Source organism: Labrus mixtus, chromosome 4 (genome assembly GCF_963584025.1).
Source record: "Labrus mixtus chromosome 4, fLabMix1.1, whole genome shotgun sequence".
Lineage (NCBI taxonomy): Eukaryota > Metazoa > Chordata > Actinopteri > Labriformes > Labridae > Labrus > Labrus mixtus.
Genome location: NC_083615.1, coordinates 19,884,826 through 19,895,131, shown reverse-complemented (window position 1 = coordinate 19,895,131; position 10,306 = coordinate 19,884,826). Strand labels below are relative to the sequence as shown.

At 43.1% G+C, this 10,306-nt stretch overlaps 2 protein-coding genes across 2 annotated transcripts; one reads left to right on the top strand and one right to left on the bottom strand.

Annotated features, from left to right (window-relative positions):
• Positions 1 to 1,314: 1,314 nt before the first annotated feature.
• On the top strand, positions 1,315 to 4,571 carry mphosph6 (M-phase phosphoprotein 6). Its single transcript, XM_061036244.1, has 5 exons — positions 1,315 to 1,476; positions 2,206 to 2,318; positions 3,546 to 3,636; positions 3,906 to 4,009; positions 4,180 to 4,571. Exons 1-5 carry the CDS (start codon positions 1,426 to 1,428, stop codon positions 4,313 to 4,315), a joined length of 495 nt encoding a protein of 164 aa, XP_060892227.1. The 5' UTR covers positions 1,315 to 1,425; the 3' UTR covers positions 4,316 to 4,571.
• A 154-nt stretch (positions 4,572 to 4,725) lies between these two features.
• hsd17b2 (hydroxysteroid (17-beta) dehydrogenase 2) lies at positions 4,726 to 10,005 on the bottom strand. Its single transcript, XM_061036238.1, has 5 exons — positions 9,236 to 10,005; positions 7,762 to 7,974; positions 7,019 to 7,204; positions 6,772 to 6,909; positions 4,726 to 6,599 (listed from the first exon to the last, which is right to left on the bottom strand). The coding sequence occupies exons 1-5, from the start codon at positions 9,483 to 9,485 to the stop codon at positions 6,259 to 6,261; spliced, it is 1,128 nt and encodes a 375-aa protein (XP_060892221.1). The 5' UTR covers positions 9,486 to 10,005; the 3' UTR covers positions 4,726 to 6,258.
• Between the last annotated feature and the right edge of the window lie 301 nt (positions 10,006 to 10,306).

Below are 10,306 nucleotides of genomic sequence, written 5' to 3'. Positions count from 1 at the left end.
GGTTATTGTCTCTATCTCTAGTTTAAGTCTTTATTTTTTCTTTATTTTGTCAAAGGAAGTGACCATATTTGACCTCATTTACATATTTAAAGGTACAGACACAGAAACAGCCTGTTCTGAGCAGGGCTGAAATAGAGGGGTTTATAGACATGATCAAATACAGGATCAGAGTGGATTTAGAACAAGAAACTTCACACACATGTTTTGAGGAGCTCTGAGACTTATTTACACTGAAGAGGAGGAGGATATGTGACCTTTAATAAACGTGCCGTGTCGTTTCTGCAGAGGAACTGATGTGTCGTCATGTTTTCTCAGCTCAGATTGATGAACGAGCTGAAACTACCCACAATGCTTCACTCACTTTGTTTTTTTCTGTGACTAACTTTTTACTTATTTTTGACAAAGGTCGAAGTTGAACATCTTTTATTGTAGACGGTATGATGACAGCGAGAGAAACAAAATAACACAAACTTCTGTCCAGAACACAGGAAACTATTTTCTCAAGGTCGTACTAAAGCAACTCGATATCACAAGAAACCCAACGTTGTTATCTCGAGGTAACATGATGAAGAAAACTGATGAAATATCCTGGTAAATTTCTCTGGTTATCCTGTGATAACGTGTTCATTTCAGCTTTTCTCTCGTGATCACTCAGAACAAGTGTTGTTATCTCCAGATAACGAGATAAACAAGTGAATGTCGACTGTTTTCTGGATGTCTCATCTTATTTATCCCGTTATGTTAAGATAACAACGTTTGTTCTCCCGTTAAAATTAGTTAATTGTTTAAGAGCCAGAGAAAATGACGTTAATGTTCTCGTTATGACGGGATAACCCCCCTTTAATCCCCCAGCCAGGTCCAACTCGATTTGCAACTGCCCCGATGAGGACATTGAATCCACAATTTACTGATGACAGAGAAAATCATGCAGGAGATTTGGAAAAATACAAACCTCTAGAGGCCGAAGCAGCTGATACTAATAATAATCAAAGTCAATTTTTTTTTAGAATATTGAATTATAATGTAATTTGAAAAAAAAAGCGGTTATTGGTTATGATCAAAACATCTAAAGGATTTATTTTTAATTGCGACTAATTAAATCATCATATAAATCAAACAAGAACCCCTTCATGAAAAACATTGATCTGTCATCACTTTATAGCAGTTTAAAGTCCCAACGTAACTTTTTCTTAGCATGGCATAAGGGTTAAAGCATTTGTTCTTGTTTTTAATCTAAAATGTTTTTGTTGTCTTTTTGAACATCGGGGATATCAGGGGTAGATTAGCCGGACTGCTATTCGTTCAAAGCTGCTCGACAGTCGGCTGCTTCTGTCTGGGTTTACACTGCAGCTACATCTCGTGGTTTCCGGTAAAGATCGACTCTCTGGTCCTCGTGTCGTTCAGTTTAAAGTCTGTAACCGTGAAATGATGAACAGCGACTCCGTGAAACTGTCAAAAAACCTGCTGCGCATGAAGGTGAGTCAGCTAACGAACACAGTCGAGTGTTAGCTAGCTTTAGCTCTCAGGGTGACGACCTCCGCTCCGGATCCCGTTAAGAAATCAGACAATATTTACTTTCCCGCAATATTTAAAACGATAACTCGTGTCAGACATCGATTTGATTATTTTTTTAATGTGAAGTTTGAGTCCGTTAATCATCCGGCCTTCCTCACAGCTACAGAAATAATTCATAAAGTTGATTAAATCACTAAATAACCTGAGGCACGCGGAGTGTTACCTGCGTGTTTTCCCTGGTTAACACAGCCGTGATTACGTCACAGCTTTGAGTCAGGTTTGGTACATGACAGGGAAACGATTGGTCTTTCTCTGTAAGTTTATATATATATATATATATATATATGGAGGAGTAAATGTATAAAATAAATAAATGACATTAATATAATTAAATAAATAAAATCTTTCAGTTAATGTTAAAAAATATCAGATGTGTTTGATAAGAAAAAAGTTAAACCAGCATTCATGAGGACTTTCACAGCTGGTGTAACCATGACAACCAGACACATTCAGCTGTAGGTCACCAGTTAACACGGTCACTTCTTAAACCGTAACACCGGCTAACTCTGACACATTGCCAACCTTTAAAAACCCTACATGTCCCAACAATGGGTGTTTAGGACTTCCTCTTTAGTTGCCATGGTTTCAAACGATGGTGATAAGTTTGTGTGACCGGGTGTGTGTCCTCAGTTCATGCAGCGAGGTCTGGACGCTGAGACAAAGAAGCAGCTGGAAGAAGATGAGAAGAGAATCATCAGCGATGAACATTGGTACCTGGACCTGCCAGAGTTAAAGACTAAAGAGTTAAGTTTTGACATTTGTTTATTCAGTCAGATAGACCCGCCTCCAGATCATTAAGACGACCTTTAAAAACAGTCAAGGAAACCAGCTCCAGAAGATTTAAAGTATCTTGCAACTGATTCCAAGAAGAGGGAGCAGCATACTTGAACGCTCTTTTCCCCAGCTCACTACGAGCTTTAGGGATGGTTAGAAGGTGTAAATCCTGCGAGCGAAGATGGTAACTTCCTGTATGTAGCTCAGTAGGTAGGATGGAAGCAGGCAGAGAATACTCTTATAAATACAAATAAGCCAGTGGTTTAGTCTATGGGCAGACCAACCAACCCGACCATACGAGAAGCAGTGGTGAGTTAGAGCTTTTAGATTGGTGATAAACCTCAGCGCCCCATGGTAGACAGTATCCATGTAGGCTCTGTGAGGATGCGTGCATGTAAATAGCATCGCCATAGTCTAGCACCGACATAAAAGTGGCAGCAACAAGTGTTTTTTTGGCCTTAAATGAAAAGCAAGACTTATTTCTAAAATAAAATCCTAATTTTAACTTGAGTCTTTTTACTAATTTTTTCAATGTCAGGCCTAAAAGAGAGAGAATCATCAATCACAAATCCCAGATATCTGGACTTAGACTCTGTTTCAAAGCCCTGAAACGGGGTGACAGCAGGAAGGTTCAGTGACTTTGAGTTTGAGAACATCATGAGTTTCGTTTTATCAGCAGTCAACACAAGTTTTAAGTCACACAAGGTACGTTGTATAGTATTAAAAGCAAGTTGTAGCTGACAAAGGGCCTGATGTGGTGTAGGTGCAGAGCAGTATATCACAGTATCATCAGCATAAAAGTGGAAATGTGCATTAATAACATTTTGATGGAGACTGTTGATATATAAAATAAAGAGTAGTGGTCCCAGGACTGATCCCTGCGGCGCGCCTTTGGATACTACTAGGGAGCTAGAAGTGATGCCTTCTGCCTTATGCATGTACCGAGATCTCCACCAAACCTCATTTAAAAATCTGTTAATTTTAGTGTCAATGGATCGATTGGTAAACACACACACACGGTCAGACTCCACGTTTAAGTTCAGCATGAATATAATCCTTGAGCGTGCCTTCAAATTTATGATGTGTCAGCTTTAATGACTCTAATCAAGTGTTTTATCAGAACTGAAGCTGTACCCTGAGATATAATCCTGTGTTTATAAAGTTTAAAACGTTGACTCTTTGGTTGGTCCTGTCAGAAACCTGATCATCGAGGAGAAGAGCTTTGTTCCCTGCGAGGAGCTGAAGTACGGTCGCATCTCCTTCAAAGGTTTTAATCCAGAAGTTGAGGTTTGTTGAATAATTGATCGTCTGCTTTGCTGTTTATCAGAGATCTGTGTGAGCGTCTTTGTTCTGGCTTCATGTCTTCATGCAGCCCTGAAATGAAAGCAGAAAATATGAGTTTGAATTAAGAGGAAGGAGATTAGATTAAGATTCTTTATTAACACCAAACAGCGGCCACATATTGTCCTCCTCTTCCTCATCAGTGTCGATGAGTCTCCTTCAAACATGTCTGTGAAGTTTCTGGTTTTAAGTCTCTGACGGTGTTTGATTCTCAGAAACTGATGCTCCTGATGAATCCAAAAGATGAGACAGAGAAAGAAGAAGAAGAAGATCTGAGGCGGATGCAAACAGACGTGACAGATGAAGAGATGGCTCTGAGGTACAGACTAACATTCAGGAGGGGGAGGAGCCACATGTTTAAGCCTTGTTTCTGTTGATCACAGGGTTCTTGAGTTAAAGGAGAGAGAGCTAAAACTGACCAGGAAGTAACCATGTGACTCTCTGAGGGTCATAGCTGCTCAGCTGCATTCACCTGTTCTCTGTCCTCAGGTACGAGAATTTAGTCGGCAGCATGAAGAAGAAGTTTGCTAAGAAGCGAGAGCGAGCGGCAACAGAGAAAGAAGACGTGAACCAGAACGTTGTTGAAACGAACACGAAGAGAGCGTTTCTAAAGCCTCAGGACTGAAGTGTGTGTGTGTGTGTGTGTGTGCGCGTGTGCGTGTTTTGGACTTTAACCCATTTTTATATAAAATTATTTTCTTTTTTTCATCTGTCTGTATAAACGTGCAGCGTTTGAGATGCAGGTACAAAATGTTAGAGCTGGTTGGATGTTATACATCCTGTTTTTATAAAAGAGAGCGAGAGGAATCTTTGAGGCTATCGTGGTTATAAAATGTGTGTGTGCAGAACGCTGACACGTCATTAAAGACAAAGATCAGTGACTTCATGTGTCTGTCCAGTTTATCCTTCATGGGGTTCTTTAAGACCAGTTTATCAATCACAGGGTTCTTTAAGTTCAGTTTATCAATCACAGGGTTCTTTAAGTTCAGTTTATCAATCACAGGGTTCTTTAAGTTCAGTTTATCCATCACAGGGTTCTTTAAGACCAGTTTATCAATCACAGGGTTCTTTAAGACCAGTTTATCAATCACAGGGTTCTTTAAGACCAGTTTATCAATCACAGGGTTCTTTAAGTTCAGTTTGTCAATCACTGGGTTCTTTAAGACCAGTTCATCACAGCTCAGCAACAGTTTTATTTAAATGCTTCAAACACAATATCAGAAGAAGAGAAAACAAAGTTTACCATCAGAGATGATTAAATATGAAGATTTATTTCAAAAGAAATACAGAAATAAAATGTTAAAGTATGAGATATATAAACATCCATTCATGAGATGAAGATTTGTGTTGTTTCTGTCTGTGTAGTATGGACTACATGTTACTGTAGCATGTAACGTATGTAGTATGGTACATTGCTAGTGTCCATCGTACTGCGCCCTACAGCAGTCTGTAGTCTGACCTCCAGTCTCTGGTTAATCTGCAGTACACCAGGACCAGCTAAGATGGTTTCTGGTCTTGGAATGAGGAAGTAAACAACAGACGTCAAACGCCGCTACAATGTAGCGTCCGCTTACAGTCTGAAAAAATCTGAGCAGAGATAAATTTAGATTTTCATGATTTACAAAATCAATAAAGATATATTTGTGTGGTTTGGTCTGATTGAGATTATTTCCTCTGTTGCGATGAATGTTGCTGTCCGTCATTTTGACCTCTGACCTGCCGCTTTGCATTGTGGGAAATGTCTGATGCAGACTGTAGATATTTCATAGGCTGTGTACGAAATCACACGCCATTTTGTAGTGCTGTCCGACTTCTGAGTGAGCATGGTCATACACTATATAGTCCACTCAATGTATCCCACAATGCATTTTGAAAAGTAGTGTATGAGCGATGGTCACTATGCGTGCAATATATACCATCATGCATTGCAGTTCAAAAGATTTTTACGAGCTGAGAGTGGCGTTTGACTCGGCTGCTCTCAAACGGACGAGAGGAGCGACCAGCATGAACACAGAAAGTCATTAAAGTTCATATTCAGAGCGTTTTACTGAAATCTATGATCAGTTTTAATAAAGATTAAGAGATCATCAACTTTAGTGATGTTAGTTTGTCCTAATGATGATGACAGACGAGAAACCAGAGTCTGTGAGCATAAATAATTTAGTTTTGGTCCGAAAATATGTCTCATTATGTAAAATTCAATATTTTATAAGTATTTCTTATTTGCAAATGTTTCATGAAAATACACTCAGTATAATATGAGTTATCACAGAAATTCATGCTGTTATTTACCGTTGTTATTGATCCTCGGCCGTTGCTAAGCTGCGCGTTTCAGTTGCGCGACAACAATGACGTCACTGTCAGCGGCCAGTGAGTGAGCAAGTAGTGTCTGAAATGTTTTTTAATTTTGCTCAGTGAGTGCACTATATAGTCCACTGCATTAAACTCAATACAGCCGAGGTTAAAATAATTTTCTTCTCTGACCTGATAAATGTTCATGTTACTGACTCTTTAGATCTTCGGTCTCTGGATGTTGGTTCTTGTTTAATAGTTTGTGTGTTTAGCTTCTCAGCTGGTCGTCAGTCCTGCAGGTCGACAGGCGCTTGGTACAAACAGCCTCCTGATGAGGAACTCCGACACGGCAGCGGGGCAGCAGCGGTGCAGGAGCGGGAGCAGCCACGCCATCTGTCCAGGGGTGTAAAGCGGTCTGGGATGAACAGACAGCAGAGCGTGGAGCATGTCCTCCACCACTGGAGACAGGTCTTCTGAGGACTGCTGGGACATTTTGGACAGAAAGCCGGGGAGGGACGAGATGTACATCTTCCCATAATCCTCTCTGGCTTCAGGGGACACAGCCGCCAGGACCTCGTCTGTGAACCGAGAGACGTCTTCACTGTTACCGAAGATACCTGAGAGGAAGAAACAGAGAGATCCGGGTTCAGGGCAGAATTGATCATGGAACACCTAAAGACAGAGACGTCAGAGTCCAGGAAGCAAAGGGGTGTGTGGTTCACTAAGGCCCCATCAAATATCAAGAGTCTGAGTCATAACCCACAGAGGTCACAGTGAACTCACACCTACTTGTTCTGAAGCCTCCAGGTTGGATTAAAGTCACTCTGACGCCCCACACACACATCTCCATCCTCAGCACCCTGGAGAACATGCTGAGGGCGGCCTTCGACGCTCCGTAAGACGTAAACATCGGCAAGGGCACCTCGCCTGGAGAAAGAAACATTGCCTTCATCAATTCACTTTATCCATAAACTTATTGATTAAGGAATAGGAAAAGAAGTTTAAAAATCTGTTACCGTGACGACACTAAACGTACCTGCCATGCTGGTCACGTTGACGATGCGTCCTCTGGATCTCCTGAGCAGCGGGAGGAACACCTGACACAGCCTCACCGCCGACAGGAAGTTGACGTCCATGCAGCGTCTGTACCACGTGATGGGTTGGAGCTCTGCGTCTGTGGGACACTGAAGGACTCCTGCGTTATTCACCAAACCCCACAATCCTGCAGAGACGACAAACGCATCACAGGGTCCTGAAGTGACGTTTTACGTTTAATGTTGCACTGCATTGTGGGTGAAAAACAACTAATTTCCTGAAAGGATGCATCCGATCCATACTGCATAAAACCAGGAAGTTAGTATCTATCCTGAAATGTTCAGAATACTGACCCAAAAAATGACCACTGAACGATCACGAGGGTTCAGACTACTGAACGACCAACGAGGGTTCAGTCTACTGAACGACCAACGAGGGTTCAGACTACTGAATGACCACGAGGGTTCAGTCTACTGAATGACCACGAGGGTTCAGACTACTGAATGACCACGAGGGTTCAGTCTACTGAACAGTCAGCACTGCATACTGAACTGTGACTATTCAGAAAGGGCCAGGGTTACCCCCTCTCCACTCCTGCTGCACCCACTTATCCAAGTACGGTCAACTGAGTAAAAGAGACCAGGAATCAGGGGGAGGAGTTAGGGCAGGGCTGCCAGTGATTGACAAGTTGATACCATGGCAACCTGAATAAGGTCTTGTTCATGGCGTGGGGTTCAGTGTTACCTGTGTCCTCCACCTGAGTGCAGATGTACTGGTGAACAGTCTCTATCTGCGCGCTGTCCGTCACATCCAGCTGCAGCACCTTCAGCTTTTCAGATCCTCGCTCTCTGAGCTGCTGAGCTCCGCCTCCGTTCACATCCAGAACACCTGCAAACACCTGCAAGCCCTCGTCACTGAGCCGCTTTGCCAGAGCGTGACCAAACCCTGAATCACAACCTGCAACAGGAATGGATGGTAAATGGACTTATATAGTGCTTTTCTAGTCTTCCGACTACTCTAAGCACTTTTACACCACCTGTCACACCCACCCATTCACACCCATTCACACACTGATGGTAGTGATTGCTATGTAGTGTCATCCATCAGAAGTAACTAATCCCATTCATACACCACCACTGAAGCAGTGGGAGCAATTCAGGGTTAAGTGTCTTGCCCAAGTACACATGGGATATGTTGCCCAGCTGGGGATTGAACCGTTGACTTTCCGGTTGAGAGGCGACGACTCTACCAACTGAGCCACAGCCGCCGAGAGAAGAGACAACCTGCATCACAACATGAAATAGGAAGAGACAACCTGCAACACAACCTGCATCACAACATGCAACAGGAAGAGACAACCTGCAACACAACCTGCAACAGGAAGAGACAACCTGCAACACAGGTGACACACACGGTGACACACACGGTGACACACACACACACACACACACACAGTGTGCTGCTCAAAGTCAAGCTCAGGTGAATCTTTCACATCAAACATTCCTGATCAGATCTCGGCTTCCATTGATCCGTCCACGTCTCCGTTTCATTCCGAAGTGAGCAGCTGCTGTTCAGATGGCAGTAGGGGCGTGTCCAGACTTTTTGGACTGAGGGGGGCGGGGGGGGGGGGGGGGGGGCAACCTGGGGCGCTGACTTATTAGTGGTGGCCTTTTAGCCCTTTCCTATCCCCTTTGATGATATGTACTTTACCTTACCTTTGGCAACATTTAAATCTTATAGTTTGATTCTTTAGAGACTCAAAAACAAAGATGGCAAACTCGTGCACGCTGTCAAGGTAAGACCAACAGGGTGCGCAAGTTTTGGTTTGGAATTTTCAAGTATTTATTTACAACTAATAGTACAAACAAAACGTCTGCCTCTGATTAAACAAGTAGCCAATCAGATTTGGATTTTGGGATGACAATTCAGATTTCAAGGGGGCCCCTGGACACGCCCATTTAAACCCCTCTGGACACGCCCATTTAAAAAACCATCTCTGGACACGCCCATTTAAACACCCTGGACACGCCCATTTACCCCCCCCCCCCCCCCGGACTGGATGCCGGAGATGACCAGACATTTTTTTTTTTACAGCCGACTAAAGAGTATTTAATGTGATGTACTGCTAGCTGTGTGTGTGATATATATGTGTGTGTGTGTGTGTGTGTGTGTGTGTGTGTGTGTCTGTGTGTGTGTGTATGAGAAGGGTCTAACTAACCTGTTACCAGCACCGCTCTTCCCCCCGCCTGTAGCATCTTGCCTCTCCTCTCAGTGACAAAGGTCAGGATGAAGCTGCAGCCGAGGAGAGCGACCCCACGGTAGACGGGAGGAAGGATAAAACACAGGGAGGCCCCAAGGGCCCCGACGAGGGCCCCAACATGAGTCCCACCTCCCCAGATAAATCTCCAGAGCAAAGTGATGACAAACACAGCTGCAGACACCCAACAGAAACAGGAAGTGATCTCCATCCTCTGACGATGTGTTCATCTCCTACAGCTAAGTGTTCATGTAAAATCTTACACAGTCGTCACACTCATAGCCCCGCCCACTCTGCACACAGGTATGTTTTTCTCCTCCACAGGTGTGTTTCTAGAAACCTGTTCTTTCATGGAACACTTCACATATGATAAAGAAACAAACCGGTCCTGTTCCTGTCAAATCTCACTGAAGATTAAGATCATCCAGACACATTTTATTCTGTTTTAGTCGGACAACGTCTTTCAAACTCCAGCAGGAGACAAGAGTCTTTGGTATATTAACTCTCCTGAAGTATACACTAAGTGAGTCAGTCCTCATAGAGCCCCATGTTAAAATGTCTAACTTTACAGCTGCACTTCCCCCAGTGTCCACTAGAGTCTGTCTCCTGTAGTGAGTCAGTCCCTATAGAGCCCCATGTTAAAATGTCCAACTTTACAGCTGCAGTTCCTCCAGTGTCCACTAGAGTCTGTCTCCTGCAGTGAGTCAGTCCCCATAGAGCCCCATGTTAAAATAAACATGTTTACAGTCTGGTACAAGTTTGGGTCTCTATTTCTCTCTTCAACTGTACGGGCTGAATGTTTATACAACTCACCTGTTTACATTATATCAAGGTTTAAAGGGATGTAGAATTAGGGGGCGTGGCCTCTTAGAGTGACTGGTGGGAGCTGCTAGCTGTATGTTTGGTGTCACCTCAGCTAATTCAGTCCCTGACCTTTAACCTCTGGACCGTGTGCTGTCGTAGATTTATTTAAAGGGCCCATATTATGCTTTTTCTGGTTTTATATGCTCTTTAGTGTGTTTTCCAAGTGTC

What these genes read in the sequence shown, in the direction of transcription:
- hsd17b2 (XM_061036238.1), bottom strand. Translation starts at nt 9,485, where the DNA reads ATGGAGATCACTTCCTGTTTCTGTTGGGTGTCTGCAGCTGTGTTTGTC. An exon ending in CAACGTGACCAGCATGGCAG is followed by an intron (nt 6,910 to 7,018) that starts GTACGTTTAGTG and finishes TTCTTTCTCCAG; the next exon opens with GCGAGGTGCCCTTGCCGATG. An exon ending in ACCTGGAGGCTTCAGAACAA is followed by an intron (nt 6,600 to 6,771) that starts GTAGGTGTGAGT and finishes TCTTCCTCTCAG; the next exon opens with GTATCTTCGGTAACAGTGAA.
- mphosph6 (XM_061036244.1), top strand. Translation starts at nt 1,426, where the DNA reads ATGATGAACAGCGACTCCGTGAAACTGTCAAAAAACCTGCTGCGCATG. An exon ending in AAAACCTGCTGCGCATGAAG is followed by an intron (nt 1,477 to 2,205) that starts GTGAGTCAGCTA and finishes GTGTGTCCTCAG; the next exon opens with TTCATGCAGCGAGGTCTGGA. An exon ending in CCAGAGTTAAAGACTAAAGA is followed by an intron (nt 2,319 to 3,545) that starts GTTAAGTTTTGA and finishes TGGTCCTGTCAG; the next exon opens with AAACCTGATCATCGAGGAGA.